The sequence below is a fragment of the Aulostomus chinensis genome, chromosome 15 (assembly GCF_037954235.1).
Source record: "Aulostomus chinensis isolate RoL2024-O1b breed Wild chromosome 15, RoL_Achi_v1.0, whole genome shotgun sequence".
Taxonomy (NCBI): domain Eukaryota; kingdom Metazoa; phylum Chordata; class Actinopteri; order Syngnathiformes; family Aulostomidae; genus Aulostomus; species Aulostomus chinensis.
This window is the reverse complement of record NC_141334.1, coordinates 748,326-765,000: the sequence shown is the minus strand read 5'-3', so window position 1 is coordinate 765,000 and position 16,675 is coordinate 748,326. Positions and strand designations below refer to the sequence as shown.

General features: G+C 49.7%; 2 protein-coding genes across 4 annotated transcripts in view; both read right to left on the bottom strand.

The window, feature by feature from the left end:
• vps37d (VPS37D subunit of ESCRT-I) overlaps window positions 1-7,221 on the bottom strand; it is a 21,297-nt gene extending 14,076 nt beyond the window's left edge. For 2 of the 3 annotated variants that reach the window (XM_086226617.1, XM_086226619.1), the window contains exons 1-2: window positions 6,939-7,221; window positions 2,233-2,404 (exon numbers count right to left, since the gene is read on the bottom strand). In XM_086226617.1, coding sequence (XP_086082743.1) covers window positions 2,233-2,404; window positions 6,939-7,061 — 295 coding nt within the window. In that variant the 5' untranslated portion in view covers window positions 7,062-7,221. The remainder of the gene's footprint in view (window positions 1-2,232; window positions 2,405-6,938) is intronic. The other variant, XM_086226618.1, reaches the window with a different exon arrangement.
• Window positions 7,222-8,424: 1,203 nt separating this feature from the next.
• Window positions 8,425-16,331, bottom strand: scimp (SLP adaptor and CSK interacting membrane protein). Its single transcript, XM_086226620.1, has 4 exons — window positions 16,032-16,331; window positions 13,982-14,030; window positions 10,855-10,928; window positions 8,425-9,700 (listed from the first exon to the last, which is right to left on the bottom strand). The coding sequence occupies exons 1-4, from the start codon at window positions 16,159-16,161 to the stop codon at window positions 9,450-9,452; spliced, it is 504 nt and encodes a 167-aa protein (XP_086082746.1). The 5' UTR covers window positions 16,162-16,331; the 3' UTR covers window positions 8,425-9,449.
• Window positions 16,332-16,675: the final 344 nt, after the last annotated feature.

Sequence of the window (16,675 nt, the reverse complement as noted above, 5' to 3'; positions counted from 1 at the left end):
CCACAGAGGAATCAAACCAGTTACATGAGCTCAGAAACCCAGCTAACAATCCCTGATTTGTGCTTGTGATTGCAGAGACACATCAAACTCTCAACAGCCTGCAGCCCAGTTCCATTGTGGCTGCATTCTTGTCCACTGGAGCTGCTGGCACTTGAAATATTGGTGCCTTTTATATTTTCAGTCTCTGCAAAATCTACAAAGAGGACGTTTAGTCTTTGATTCCCAGTTAGTGACACTGAATCTGATACCCTGCTGATTAAACAGCACGTGGATGTGCTGAGAATATCTCAGGAAGATCTGACGCTGTCACGATTTTATCTGTGTTCCATTAAAATCAACAACAATGTTCAGACGCACACAACCAACAGCTGCTTTCTGTCAGTGTCTCAGTGTCCTTTACACAGCTGTCTCCAAAAAATTGTGCTGACACGACTAATTTATGAAGCTCATTCTTGGTGAGCCGCCGACCGTTGCCAGGCGGGTTCCCATCAAGTTTAGCTGTCGCCCATTTAACCCTCACGGCTCTGTAAAATACTTCAACTGGCCAGAATGAGTGAGTCGCTGTGTTGGTACCAGTCAGCTCAGCGAGAGCCACAGACCCACAGGCTTCCACATCAAATCTTAATTCAAACACTTCCACTGGTGCCCTGAACGTAGCATCTGAAGCTAACGGAGACTGACAGCTAAACTGTCCAAAACATCCGTTTACAAACTCCACCTGCAAAATTAGTGGTTCAGGGCTCCTCACTCTGGATCAAGGAGACCTGGATTTTACCAGACGACCCTGAGGGGCAGTGAACAGACCTTTTTGGACAGTCGAGCTGCTGTTAGCCATCAGAATAAAACCATCCCTCCATTCAAACATCCGGGGCAGAGTCCAGGGCCGCTTTGTTACCTCAAAATCCCCACACCAACTGGTAGACCAGGTCCTAGTGGTGACCCGTAGGAACCGGCGGGGCACCGTGTGCTGACAGGAGGGTCAACAAGGGTTCATCCTTCATGACTGACAACTCAGGGAGCAGAGACAAGCTTGGGAAAGTGGACGCCGATATTCACAGTGAGAACCGGCTTCAGGAGAAGCACTTGACGGTTCAGTTCCACCCGTGGACCAAAACCACAACGCTCAGCAGCCTTCTGGGGTCAGAGGTCCCACTGATCGACAGCTGAATCTATTCAACCAGTCCCCCCCATCCTCTCCACAGTTCGCCTCCTCGTTCATCCTTCTTCCCCTCCCTTGTTGCACCCAATGAGAATCAGATGTTTTGGAGAGGAAGCATGGACCCCCACCCATCCTGCTTCGCTGGGGAGGAGGGAAAGCATCTGTGTAACGCACACATCGACAGGAAATCGAAAATTCCACCAAAACTTCCACAACCGAGCAGCAGCTGAAGCCTGAGCCAGGATGCCAACACTGGGAGATATAAATAAACTTCCTGTGGAAATTAACGAAGCAGGAATTATTCTGTCACCTGCCCCCAGCTGGGCTCCTGCGCCGCCGTGAGCTAATACAGCGCGCCTGCCAGGCTTACAGTTGAGGCTGAAGCTGAGAAGACATCCTCCAGCGCCGCCATGTCAAAAGCATGACTCGGTGAAACAAAGACAAGGCCCCTTTCACCCTGTAAATTCCTTGACAACTGCTGCAAGCTTCCTGCTGGCATTTGATACGCTCCACTCGGTTCCCATGACCAAACCCCAGTCCTGCGGAGGCTGTTGCTGAGCGGCTGAAGGCTCCCTGACAGCTTTTATACACTCCGATGTGAGACTTCCCTTTTTCTCAGACCAGCGAGGGTGTCACTGCGAGTGATTTAAGTTTGCTTTCTATGACTCAGTGTGTCAGGACAAAGATCTGCGTCTGACTGCAATTACAAGGAAAGACAATGAGGAGCCACTGCGGGACATCATGTATAATTTATTTTAACCTTAAGTGGTTGGGAGGCTTTTTCCGGGCTGGCTGTGATTTCTTCTTTTGTTTCTTTTCACTGAAGTCTCCGAAACCCCAAAAGTGGTTCTAAGTAAACAATGCTGGGGTGTCAGTCAGCTGGTGGGAGGCACAGAGGAGCTGTCAGAGCTTCCCGTCTCACAGCCATATTTACCCGTCGAGTCCTGGAATTTGAACTAGTGACCTCGTCATCGCAACCTCCCTCCTCCCAACACGATTCCACTGGCATCTTGTATGGAACTAGACACCGAGCCCCCCTCCCTTTTCTCTCCTTGGCCGTGGGGTAAACTCACCAAGCTGACTCTGTTTTTCCCAGCATGTGGTTGCCAGGTTGGACAGTTCCCGGTATTTCTCTGCCAGTTGGAGTTTGCCGTTATTAAGGCGGGGCCGTCGGGCGAGGCTCTCCTCAGCCAGGCTCCGATTGGAGGTCAGCAGCATCTCCCTGTCCACTTGAAGCTCCTGAAACTGAGAAATAAAGGGATGAGCCACAGCAGCGGTAACCTTCATGTTTAACAGCATGTCAACGATTCACAGACTCATATGAACGCTGGCGCTCCATGATCCCATCACCGCTGAGGGCAGACAGACTCAGCTTGCAAATGAGAAGCTGCCCTGAACCACCTAAGGGCTCCAGGACTTCAGGCCCAGCTCCCGACGCTCTGGGGCCAGTTGCTGTCTGGGTTTCCACTGTGACTCCTCCTTTCTAACTCCCACAGGGTTCACGGTTCGTCCAAGTCAGCTGTGAGCGTCTCACTGCTCTGCTCCGTGATGCATCTCTCGACCAGCGGCCATCACGAGTCGGACCGAGGCCTCTGTCAGAGGCGCGAGGGACAAACATGAAAGAACCAAAGGACTTTTAGAGAGGAGCAGAATGAAAGTCTGCATTCACCAGAACAAACACTTCTGTTTCACATCTGTACCGCCTCAAATACCTAGGAGAGACCAGGACAGACTGGCCCGGACCAGGAGAGACCAGGACAGACTGGCCCGGACCAGGACAGACTGAATCGGACCAGGAGAGACCAGGACAGACCGGCCCGGACCAGGACAGACCGGCCCGGACCAGGACAGACTGAATCGGACCAGGACAGACCAGGACAGACTGAACTGGACCAGGACAGACTGGCCCAGACCAGGAGAGACCAGGACAGACTGGCCCGGACCAGGACAGACCAGCCCGGACCAGGACAGACCAGGACAGACTGGCCCGGACCAGGAGAGACCAGGACAGACTGGCCCGGACCAGGAGAGACCAGGACAGACTGGCCCGGACCAGGACAGACTGAATCGGACCAGGAGAGACCAGGACAGACCGGCCCGGACCAGGACAGACCGGCCCGGACCAGGACAGACTGAATCGGACCAGGACAGACCAGGACAGACTGAACTGGACCAGGACAGACTGGCCCAGACCAGGAGAGACCAGGACAGACTGGCCCGGACCAGGACAGACCAGCCCGGACCAGGACAGACCAGGACAGACTGGCCCGGACCAGGACAGACTGAATCGGACCAGGAGAGACCAGGACAGACTGAATTGGACCAGGACAGACCGGCCCGGACCAGGACAGACCGGCCCGGACCAGGACAGACTGAATCGGACCAGGAGAGACCAGGACAGACTGAACTGGACCAGGACAGACTGGCCCAGACCAGGAGAGACCAGGACAGACTGAACCAGACCAGGAGAGACCAGGACAGACTGAACCAGACCAGGAGAGACCAGGACAGACTGGCCCGAACCAGGACAGACTGGCCCGGACCAGGAAAGACCAAGACAGAGGAGGAGGTCCATCTCCAGCTGGAGGTGTGGGAGAGGACGGAGCAGCTTCCTGACCCGAGTGTCTCCCGCCAGCTGTGTGGTGACATCATGCTGACAGACACCCAAAGAGCGAGCAGGTGAACTTCTGCTCCGTCTGAGAGGAAACTGATGAAACAGGACGTTTGTAGTCGAAGCGCCCGGTCCCGACAGGCCGGGATCATCTTTATTTCATGGGTAACGGCACGGGCGGTGCAGGTCTGTTATTGTTGCTCAACTGCCCTGCATGTGATGTCCTAGGGGCAGAAATCCCGGGGGGGGGGGGGGTAGTTAATCTGCTCGGTGTGGGGGAGGAGGTCACTGTAAAGAAGAAATAAATTATGAAGAGGGCCACTCCCTTCCCGGTCCTGCCAAACAACCGTGTCCCCGTTGCCCTGCGAGGCAAACGGTGTGTGTGACGATGAGCCGCAACGCTCTTACACTCTGTAGCACCTTTTTTTAGCCCTGAATTTAGTCTTCAGGCCAGGAAGCAACGCCTGGGTGACTGACAGTTACAAGAGGTACAGAGCAGATGTTTTAGGAGAAAAGAGTCAAAGACATTTGCGCAGTTCATTTCATGAAAGCGGTCCAATGCCACTTTGTGGGCTTCACTCATGCTTTGACTGTAACTCAGCCCAGCCCGATACTTTTCTCGCTCAATTGCTTTCTTCCAACAGTCAGTCACTTTGAGCCCGAAGGCCATTCCATCCAGTCCAGCGTTGGACGCTGCATCTGTCTCACATTTTACGGGTCATTTCTACGGTCACTGATCGCTGCCCAAAGTTCAGGGAAAATTGCAGAATGTCCACGGTCGTCAAAAGGAACACAAACGACGCATCCGCGGTTCCTTCTGAACGTTTCAGGCGGGACTAAAGACACCAGCGCGTCACAGGCATACATCACGTTTGCCTTCAGCAGGAGTCAAAATGGACGAGTCATTTCCTGCCTTGGCTTATCAAACAACAACCGCAGCAGGGAGAGTTTCCCATTTGATGCGCGACTGTGAAGCAGGACTGACAGTGTTTACCAGCGCTGACAAATGACTGGGGGAGCAGGCAGGAGTCGGATGTCCTGCGCCAGAGGCGACGAGCAGCAGCGCTGTTGATTTCTGCGGTTCAAATGTCTGACCACATGAAGAGCACGAAAGTGTGTCATCAGTGAGGCTCAGGCCTAATTAGGCTTCTGCAGTCCGAGACCATCAATCCAACTTTCAGACTCTGCAATAAACTTGATGGGGTGTGAAGGCTTTTCCATGAAAGAGAATTCTTCATGCAACGTTGATCCGACAGGAAAGTGCAAGCAGGTCCAGCTCGACTCTGCAGGAGTTTGAAGCAAATCCAGTCAATACCTTGAGAGGAGAACGGATTCAGAGGCTGCAACATGAAAACGAGTGTGATGGTGACCAAGCCAGGAAGGCTGAAGCACCTGAGTCGGCAGGTCTCCCTCAGGCTGCAGACTCTTGTTTATGTCCTGGCGCACACCTTTACTGGTTTGGTCCCCAGTCACCTGATCACCCCAGCAGTGGCACCAACTCTGACACCGTGAATGAACGCAGTCCAATCCTCCTGCTGTGCTGCTGCTGGGAGTTTCTCTTTTGCACTTCCAACTACAGCCGCTGAAACGGAGCAAACAGTTTTGGGACTCTGAGCCAATAATCGCGTAACGACAGTAACATTCACTGAGGAGGAGCTGCGTGGAGCAGGGCTGCACGCTTCCTGCCAAGTGAGATCGCGATTCTCTGACGGGATTCTCATATTTTGGGCACTGCTGGGAAAAGCTGCTGAGACGCTGGGTGCTCAGACGGAGCAGGTTTGTATGATGGTGCTGACCTCTGTGCCTGATGACGTCGTGTTCAATCAGCTCACAGCCTGAAAGGCCGATAACGGCGGACACAACCGGACAAGAAAAAGAATCAGCAGTCCTGATGTGGACAGGAAGTTAAAGGCCAGACCCATGACGCCACCAGGTCAGCAGCCGCCACATTCCTGATATGAGACAGACGGATGTAAGCCAGCAGGGTGTAGATGGCGGCTCTGCTTGCTCCCTGAGGACAGCCTGTGACCTCCTGCTGAGATTCATCCCGGTTCACTCACCAGCCGGTGTCAAATATCACATCCTCCTCCAGCCACCAACACAAAGAAGTTCCATCCCTCAGCAAACCCCCGGCCTTCACCCAGGCCAGGGGCCGCTCAGCTCCGTAGACACAGACGAGCTGCAAGAAAATGCAGGCGGATGACTAACACACCCGGTTCTGCTCCACTGCACCCTGGGACTGAACCCCAGTCCACCTCAAGGAAAGGAGAGAGAGGGAGGGGGAGAGAGGGAAAGAGAGAGAGAGAAAGAGAGAGAGAGGGAAAGAGAGTGTTGATTAAGCCCTCGACGCCGCTAAGGTCACCGTGCAGCCCGGAAACGTGCCTGCCTGGGATGCAGAGCGATTGCACGTGGATTTCCGTTTAAAAACGGCACAGTTTTGATTGCCCGGCTTTACTCGCCGATTTGCTCTCGGGGAAGCTCTTTGTTTGACGTGTTAACGCACAGCGACAAACATGCCTCCATTCGGCGTGGAGCCTGAGGTTTGAGGCGCAATCTGCTGCGACTGAAGGGCACTTTCAAGCCGGAGTAACCGAAACCGAGAACGGCATTCCGAGCGCCGTCTGAGAGGATGAGCAGTTCTAAAAGTTGAATTCGTTCTCATAAAGGCAGTTCTGACTTCATCATCGTGGCGCCGAGTTGAACTGCGAGTCACGAGAGTTTGGATTTGGCAACCGTCTTCTAACAGGCGCCCGCGGGCCCTGAAATCCACGGAAAAACGCAACATTGCGTGATTTTTGAACGGGGTTCTGCTGTGAGGGCTTAGATCAGATAACGACGCGTACGGGGGCTCCCACGCCACACGGTACGGGGCTTCGCGTTCACGCGGATCGCTTGTAAATCCGAATAATAACAAACATGGAAAGAGCAAACTGCTAGTTTGTGGGGTTTAACCACTGGTAACCGCGCTAATATCCCGGGAGGGGGCTGGCCGAGGGGACGGGAACCCCTCCAACACTCGCCACGCAGACAGCCGATGAACCACGACCCGCGGATCCTGTTCACTCCTCATCCGCTGGAACGACCAGACGCGCCGTTTCCACCGGGAGCAGCCCGGGCGGGCAGGAGCAGCCCGGGCGGGCAGGAGCAGCCCGGCGGCGGGACACCCACCTTCTCATTCAGCCGGATGATTTGGTCCATTTTGTCGTCGTTGTGGAGGAGCTCCGTCAGCTCGCTCGCGCTCAGGGCTCGGTACCCGTCCGGACACGTGCTCGACTCCTTCCAGGTGGACATTTTATTCCCTAAAACTGCGTCCGGAGGCGGAGGGGAGACGCGGGGTCCGCTGGCTGGTTACATCTCGCTCTCATCGGAATGCGATGCGATCAGCCCGCCGCCGCATGCAGCGAGGCGCGCGCGCACACACACACACACACACCGCCGAGAGCGACGCTTCCGGTTACCGCCTTCAAAATAAAACACCTCTCTGAGGGAAATGGAGGCTGAAACATCACGTTCCAGAGTCCAGGACGTTTCTGATGTTAGCTTGTTGTAGTTTGATACTCAGCGGACGTCACCAGCAAAGGCTTCAGCTCACCGGTGTTTTCCCTCCTGCATGGCTTCCTTGTGACTCATTATGCAGAAAGAGCCAGCCACATATATTTAGCTCAAAGCTAAAGGTGACTGCTATACTAACAAAAAATGGGTTCATTTACAGATCTCTCAAGCCCATCACCCAGTAGAATCCAAGTTCCCACCATGCAAACTTCCAGTTTGTTGCAACTGTTAACACAGGCAAACCGGCCGCCAGCATGCACCTGGGACCCTGTTTGGTTCAGTTCTCCGTCTTGTCACTTGTACTTCCTGTTGTGTTGGTTGCCCTAAATGTGTGAAGGAGCAGTGCTGGTCTGATCAGCTGAACAGACAGATGGTTACGGTCATTCAGGCAACATGGGGTACATGAGGGAACAGAATATCGTACCCAGGCCTTGGTGCTAACTATGTGGGCGGTCGGGAGGAGGTTGTACGGGCCCTTCAGCCAGCGGCCCCAATGCCACCAACGAAAAGATGAAAAGAACCATATTTAGATGGTCTTCTGTCGAACGCTGGCCTGCCATCCACATGTTTGACTGCAGTTTTAATGTCCCTCCTCAACAGTCAGGATGTGATGCACGGTTCGTATTGTACCTCCCTTGGAGTCCGGCCTTTCTCATCCGATGCAAGACGGTGACCTTTTAATCAAAAGTGGGTTTTTAACTGCTTGATCTTCCTCAAACCATCTGATCCTCGTGCTGCACTGACCAGGCTTCAACCAGCAGCTTGACATCCTAAAAATAGGAGAAGAAATATGGAAGTGTCCTAAACAACTTAGTCACAGTTTCTGTTCTGGCTGCAAGCTTTAATTTGCAAGTGTTGATTCCTATGACTACTCCATCAGCTTCACCATCCAGCAGCAGTCGATGCCACAAGCCCCAGAGCCCTCAAACCAGCCAGCGCTGCCTCACTGTGGCGGGGCCAGTTTGAGCCGCAGCTCCAACTGGGCTGGAAACCACCACTAAACTGGCAACACTGACTTTTTGGTAGTGGGTTGCAGTGGCAGTCTGGCTTTCACAGCATCTTAAAATTGGTCAAAGATATGAGAAAAAAAGCCTAGTTGGACAGACAAAGGGGGAAAATGAAGAGGGCAAGGACGAGTTGGACAGAGAGAATATCAGGAAAAATGGACTGACCAATAAGTTTTCATCCTCCAAGTTTCATGTTTACAGAGCAGATCATCAGAGATACAATCCATACAACATTTGATGCAAAAACATCTGCAACATGCAACCTAGACTGCCAATCAGTGGACGGTCCTGTACGTCGTACGTGAAGAAAAACTAGCTTCACCAGCTGATCCGGGTTGGTACCTCAGTGCCAACAGCTCAGAAAAGTCAGGTATGACCTCATCAAGCAGAGAATAGACACTTCAACCTTTGACACTTCAAACACGTTCAGGTGTTTAGGTAAAAGCTGGATGCAGGAGTTTGTCCGGCCTTGTTTTTCCATTGTTGTAATGGTTCTTTTTCATGAACGAAGGTCAGAGTACATCTTCCACCGCTGGTTTAGGGTCAGAAGTCCCCGTTCTCTACTGTCTCTGACAGCACTTTCAACTTTCAGCGGTCAGGAAATGAAGTTAGGTTTGGTTTCTGAATTTTCGGCTGGCAGCAGCAGACCCGCCTCCTGGGCTCTGCAGACGACAGCTGCCTCAGAATGTGGTGAGGTGAGTAAACTTTGGGTTCTGTACTCATTTTACCAGATTAAAGAACTGTGCCATGGACGGTCATGCATACAAAGTGCAGTGTTTCTTCCCTAAATATGTGTCTCAGAAGGTTGTGAATATTATTCCTGCTCTGGTTTATTCCCAGCTTCATTCTTGTGGAGTTTGATAAAAATGTGTAGAATTGGTTGGAGAAGTTGGACAAAAGTGAAGATAAACTTAAAGGGTAATGTTGCTGATTTTGTGCTTGTTTTGTGATCAATTCACATGAGAAATGTCGTAATCATTTTAACAACAATACTAAAAACATCGAAAGGATGCAGATACACCCGGACTCGTAGAAAGTCCCTCTAAAACCTGCGATCAGCAGGATCCAGGTACGGCCATAGAAGTCCATCTGTTCAAGCCTGGCCGGTTTTCCTGGGGTTTTAGCCCACATCATCATAGTCCTCTTCAGCCTGGTTCTCATCCTGGTCAATGTCGTCATAGTCCTCCCCAGACTCGTCTGCTGGTGGATCAGGAGGCTGGTATGGTGAGGCCAGAGGCGGTGGCTCCTCCTCATCCTCCACCTTCACGTAGTCAGGCTGCTCCCCCAGGCTCTGACTGTGGACGTAGTTGGGCGGGTCGGCCAGAGCCTGCAAGTAGTCAGGGCCCTCAGCCAGATTCTCATAGCTCTGGGCTTGAAGGAACAGACAAAAACATGAGTGCAGACATAGATATGTACACACGCACACACACACGCACGCACACAAGGACTGACTTTTGGCAATTTTGTCACAATTTGTTATGATTAAAAAATTTTTTTTTACCTAAAATTCCCCTTCCAACCACCTGGGTAGTGTAACAATTGGTATGTCTCATTATCTTGAGTCTTAACTATTTACATAGAAATTTCCATTCCATTTATTGTGGAAGGATGTTTGCGCCCTGTTCCTGAGCCCACTGACACACCAGGCTGAATAAATAAAAAGCAGAGAGCAGCTGAAAAGCACTGAGTACAGTCCTGGCAGTGATTTTTGTAAGAAACAGAACTTTTGGTTTATACATGCAGTTTCTATGGGACAAAGTTGGAAACACACATCAAATATTAATAAAGCGTACAACAACACAAAGAAACCTTTGCTTCTACTTGTTCTCTTCTGATTCTTGATAAGTTCAAAGCAGAATTACAGCAAGTCGAACTTGAAAGTATGTGGATGATTGCAGAGGCAACTGGGAGGATTCTCTGTTGTTGTTGTTGGTTCTGTACCTTTCTACTGCTAAATACTCTCAGAATACTCATGTATTTTTATCTAAAAAGGTAGTTAAAGCTCATAAAACTGCAGGAAAACCTGGCTCGGTCCTGGTCCTCAGCTTGTGTTATGGTTACAGTTTCTTGTTTTACGCTGACGGCCACGGTGCCAAAGAAAATGATTTATGTTGGTTCGATTCTCAAAAACACTGGTGTTTTCACATTTGGGCCTGATTTCCTTCAGAACTGAAGAACTGACAGAACTGTCCAACATTTTGTTCTGTGCTTTCATCAAACTTAACATGTGAGCTTGTCCTTGTTGCTCTTTCTTGAGTTATGACGTCACATATCAACCACACTTTTGGATGAATACGCAGAGTAAAGTCTGGCTCCGAAACCTCTGCTTGACTTGGAAGAAACGGTTCTGTCTTAGATTTAACTTCACCTCTGAGGTTTTATAAGATGAATAAATAAATAATGCAGCCTCCCAATATTATATGCGATAACACGTCTCGTACTGCAGTATTAAAAGATGAGTTTTCTTTGTTGGCAAACTTGTGTGATGCCGTGAGATGTTGCATGATCCCCAAAGATCATTTTACCTGCAAGAAACTGGACCCGAGAAGGTAGCGGAGGATTTTCAGCTTCAGTGTTTCTCTCCTTGTATTTGTTTTCCCTGAAAAGTCCAGAACAGACACACTGAAGCAATGTTTCACAGCCAGGGTCGGGGAAAAGTATCTAAAGGAATAACTTGTCATTCTGGAAATCATTCTTTTCTGCCGAGAGTTGGATGAGAAGACCCACATACCTCCTTCTAATATGAATGTGAAGATTTGTTTTGTTTTTATTTTTTTATTTCATAAATATTTTCTTCCTTTTTAATTTATTTTATCCTTTCTTCTTCTCTCTGTAAATGCTGCTGTAACGATGTTCATTTGCCCAGTGTGGGATAAATGAGGTATTCTTATTGTCCATATTACAGCTAGCTACTGTTAGCTTAGCTTCGCATGAACCCTGGAACTTGGGGAAAGAAAATACTGGAATGTCTATTACTTAAATTCCATGTAAAAACTGTGATCTGAAAACACCCTTTGACACTTTAAAAAAGAATATTGTCTTTATTTTATCGGTTGTAGTCTCAGCACTGTCGTGATGTGGATCAGCGTTTGCATTCTTATTGTGTGTGGGCTTGTTAGCCACCCAGAGCGAGAGTGCCAACCAGCTCACAACAAAGCTCACAAAAATGTTTTAAAAAGTCTCCTCCTGGAACCGTCACCTTTTTGTGGTGGAGGAGTTTGAGTGCCCTAAGGACCCTAGGAGCTATGCTGTTGGGGGCATTTTGCTCCTGGCAGGGTCACCCAAGGCAGACTGGTCCTAGGGAAGGGCTGGACAGAGAACGGTTCAACAGACCCTTCATGGAAAGAAGAACTAGGAGTTTGTGTACCCAGCCCGGAGGGTTACCAGGGCCCCACCCTGGAGTGAGATTCAGGGTAGGGGTCCATTGGCAAGCGCCTGGAGGTCGGGCCTTAGCCCGTGGGGTCCTGGCGGGCCCAGCCCGAAAAGGTTACATGGACTTGTCCCCCCTGTGGAACCAACACCCACAGGAGGAACCAGAAGGGTCCAGTGCAGTTTGGTTTGGCCAGCAGACCAAGGTGGGGGCCTTGGCTGTCTGATCCTCAGATATGGAAGCTGGCTTTTGGGACATGGAACATTACCTCTCTGGCGGGGAAGGTGCAGGAGCTGGTGGAAGACGTTGAGCGTTACTGGCTAGACATAGTCGGCCTCAACGCCTCGTCATAGGTCTATGATTGATTTTATAGTCGTATCATCTAACCCTGCAAACGCATTTTCTGGACACTCGGGTAAAGAGAGGAGCTGAGCTGTCAACCGATCACCATCTGGTGGTGAGTTGGATCAGGAGGCAGGGGAAGACGCCGCGCAGACCTGGCAGGCCCAAACCAGTAGTGAGGGTTTGCTGGGAACGCCTGGCAGAAGAACCTGTCAGGATCTTCACCTCCCACCTCTGGCAGAGCTTTGACCGCATCCCGGGGGCAGTGGGGGACATTGAGTCCGAATGGGCCATGTTCCGCTCTGCCGTTGTCGAGGCGGCTGTGGTGAGCTGTGGCCGCAAGGCTGCTGGTGCCGGTCGTGGCGGTAATCCCTGAACCCGCTGGTGGACACCAGAGGTGAGGGAAGCCATCAGGCTGAAGAAAGAGGCCTACAGGGAATTGCTGGTCTGTTGGACTCCAGAGGCAGCCGACTGGTACCGGGTGGCCAAGCAGTGTTGCCAAGGCAAAAATTTGAGGAGTTCAATGCGGCCATGGAGAATGACTATCAGTTGAAAAGGTTCTGGCAAACTGTCTGTCGCCTCGGGGGGGGGGGGGCAGCAACTTGCCCACACTGTTGGGGACAGCAGTGGGGACGGGAGGCTGCTGACGCTGACGTCAACTAGGGATGGTGGAAGTGAGGAGGAACTCCTCAATCCCACCAACATGTATTCCATGGAGGAAACAGAGTTGGGGGAGTACTTGGTGGTGGTGGTGGTGGGGGGGGGGGGTGTCCATTGTCCGGGGCAGAAGTTGTCAAGGCAATGAAACAACTCTGCAGTGGCAGAGCTCTGGGGGTGGATGAGATCCTCCCTGGGTATCTCAAGGCTCTGGATGTTGTGGGGCTGTCTTGGTTGACGCGTGTCTGCAACATTTCATGGACATCAGGGGCAGTGCCTTTGGAGTGGCAGACTGGGGTGGTGGTCCCCATCTTTAAGAAAGAGGACCAGACAGTATGTTCAACTATCAGGGGATCATCCTCAGCCTCCCTGGAAGGGTCGACACCAGGGTACTTGAGAGGAGGGTCAGGGCGATAGTTGAACCTCAGTGAGAGTCTTGTTTGCATTGCTGGCAGTAAGTCAGACTTGTCACCAGTGAGGGTTGGGCTCCACCAAGGCTCCACTGCTTCTGTTCATAACTTTTATGGACAGAATTTCCTCTTAGCTCCATCAGGCCACAACCTCCAGCTCTTGCTGGGACAGTTCACACCCGAATGTGAAGCGGCAGGGATGAGAATCAGCACTTCCTCCTCTGAGGCCATGGTCCTCAGCCAGAAAAGGGTGACCTGTCCACTCCAGGTTTGGGGGGTCCTGCCTCAGGTGGAGGAGTTTAAGTATGTCTGGGTCTTGTTCACGAGTGAGAGTAGGATGGAGTGGGAGATTGACAGGTAGATTGGTAGATCGCAGTGATGCGGGTGCTAAACCAGTCCATTGTAGGAAAGAGGGAGCCTCCCTCAGGAGGTGCTCCAGGCATGTGGAGGAGGCCTCGGGGCTGACCCAGGACACGCCGGAGGGATTATATCTCTGGGCTGGCCTGGGAACGCCTCAGGATTCCCCTGGAAGAGCTGGTGGACGTGGCTGGGAGAGGACAGACTGGGCTTCCTTGCTGAGGCTGCTGCCCCCGCGACCCGGACCAATCGGATAAGAGGAGGACACAAGGATGATCTGCGCTCTTAACAAAAGCGGAGCCATAGCCCTGTAAATTGACAAGTTACAAGACAGGCGGGATTTATAAATCTTTACACCTCATCTTCATGCCAACTCATGACAGGGAGGTTGCCTAATATTCAGCACGCAAGTCCAAAGGATCTGAGGGCCATTGTCTTGTCTAACTTTGGCTGTTTCCAAAAATGTCAAGTTATTCCTTAGTTGTCATGATTCTCAAAGATATTGTGGTGTATTACTGGACATGGAAGAAGGATCCCTTGTTAAGATGAGCGATTCTGTGTTTGTCTGTGGATCAAACAGGAGAGAACAGACAGTTAAACTGGATGAAAGAAACCTTAAAAGCTCTGATGAAACAAAGAAAGTCTTGATGTCCCATTGTCAAGTACAATGAAATATTAAAGGGAAATTATTCTGGTGATTTCTCTCTCAGCAGGAGCAGGACCGTGTCTTTGCAGAGCTCACATTAAACACAGTAAGCTTGTTTGCCTTCTTTCAGCGATAATTGCAGTATGAATTTGCACGCTGGTGAAATTCATCAGGTTTGAAAGCCTTTTGATAAATGAGTCTTCATGTCCTCGCTATCTGCTCTTGTTTATACCCTAAACACTCCTCTCTTTGCTGCTGCTGCATGTCCCCCACAGGGATCATTAAAGTTTGATCTGAGCTAATCAAATCCAGAGGGTACCACTAATAATAGCAATTCATACAATTATAATACTTTTTCTTCTTCGCACTGACTTCCCCTCCCAGTCTGGCTTTTGATTTGTGGTGAAGATCTAGTTTATGGTTTTTTTTCAGGTCACTCAAATGTTAAATAAAACTAGATTCTACTGCTCACTTTAACATATTGCATGTTTTCCTGTTTTCATGAAGAGAATGAAGATGAGAGCCTTGATGAACCGTGACTTTGGGTCAGCGGCTGGCGTTCAGTTGTTAGTTAGTCAGTTCTGGTCTCCAGTTCATGGGTCAGTGGATCCCTGATCCTCCGTCTGGATCCAGAAGACCTGGATTCTACCAGACGACCTGGAGAGTTGAAGGGACGTTTCTGGACAGTTTAGCTGCTGTTAGCATCAGTCTCCGTTAGCTTCAAGCTAAGCATACGTGGCTGGTTCTTCCTGCATTTTGCAGGAGGGAGAAGGCATTCGTGGAGGATTTACCACTTATCAGAAGCCTTTTGGGGGTTTTTATTTCATGTTTCTATCTGCCACAGAGGCAGAGACATAAAGGTTTTATTTGGCACATTTTAGGAAGTTATGAATAAAAATGAATCATTTCAAGGTGCTTCAATAAGTAGCAATCACAATACGCAGAAGAAGAACACAGCTAAAACCAAATGCAAGTCATTCATGGAGAAGTTTCTATGTGTAACATCAGTCCATTCTGGTTAGTTAGGAACGAAGTTTATGTTCTGCTTTCTTTTGCTGAGTCACATCTTCAGACCAATGAGAAGAAGATTCGTCTCTGCACAGAGGAACGTGACGAAGGCTCATGGTTGTGAAACATGAACATAAATGTACATAAATATGTGACTGGCCTGACAGCAGCATCACTCCACTACGGTCTAAATCTACTACCTAAAATACACCTTGTACTTGTACTGTACACACACACATACACACACACACAGAGGTGTATATATATATATATATATATATATATATATATATATATATATATATATATATATATATATATATATATATATATATAAAATACCTTTTTATTCTCCATAATTGCTTTAATATTATATACAATTATAATTTGTAATGTTAGGTGTTGGTCTATGTATTTTGTAATGTAATTATATTTTAAATCCTTTTGGGACCATCTGAGTGAGGACTCTCCATCAAAAGTGATATTGTATCTCATTGTGACTGTCCTGCATTCATAAAACAAGATAGAAATATTGAAAAGATTGTGCGGTCGCCCATGAAGTCGCCATAAGATTTACCAAAAATCTCTGATTAGATGAATTCAACATCAGTGTGTTTTCTCCATGATGATGGAAGACAACGGGCACAGAGCAAGAACAGAACCTCTGAAGTCCAAGTTTCCTCCCCGACTACATTTCATCTGTACATTTAAATTGACCGAATACTGCCAACAAATCCACGCTTCCTAGGTGACACTCCAGATGCAGTACCCACACCCTGGCATGATCTATAATCTGAATCACTTTAACTGTCGATACTTGTGTTCTTGCAGCATTTCTGAGGTTGTTCAGTAAACAGGTTCCCCTGACGTGATCTGATTCTTACCGAGGTGCTGAGCACAGCTCCAACTCACCTTCCTGGGACAAGAACCTGTTGATGAAGTAGAAGATGAGGCTGATCACGAGCGACACAAGAAGCATCCCACATATCACCCACAGCCAGAAGTAGTCACGCAAAACCTTCATGGGCGTTGTGCCCGACATCACGGTGGAGAGAAGTCCTGTCAAAGCCCTCGGAAAGTCAGAGGAAAGGAACTGCTGTCAGTATGCAGCCATGAAGATGGAAGAGAAGGCTGTTCATCACTTCCTCTTTCTGTGCATTGACGAAGTCTCACAGCTATTTTGGTATGAAGATTGTCACACTGAGAGTCAGACGAGCCTCCAGGCTGTCTCTGGGGAAGGTTTTTTCTTGTAAAACAGTCTAGTTCCTGTCCTGGCATTTTAACAAGCCAATAGGTTTTCTATGAGCTGAGAGTTCTCCCCCGAGAGGGGAAGGGCCGCTTTTATTCGAAGAAAGTCAGAAAGACATTCACATGTCTGCTTGAACACATCGGACATGAGCGCCCTGCTCTGCGTTTATCAGCAGGACTCACGGCTTCTCAGCACTTCCTGACAGCTCTGACAGAATATCCCAGTGATGCTGATGACAACGCTCATGTTCTCCAAGTCAGGCACAACAAAAGTCAAGTAAAATTGTGTTTTCTGTTTGCAGCCGTAC

What these genes read in the sequence shown, in the direction of transcription:
- scimp (XM_086226620.1), bottom strand. Translation starts at nt 16,161, where the DNA reads ATGTCGGGCACAACGCCCATGAAGGTTTTGCGTGACTACTTCTGGCTG. An exon ending in GGATCCTTCTTCCATGTCCA is followed by an intron (nt 10,929 to 13,981) that starts GTAATACACCAC and finishes TGGACTTTTCAG; the next exon opens with GGAAAACAAATACAAGGAGA. An exon ending in TCGGGTCCAGTTTCTTGCAG is followed by an intron (nt 9,701 to 10,854) that starts GTAAAATGATCT and finishes TGTTCCTTCAAG; the next exon opens with CCCAGAGCTATGAGAATCTG.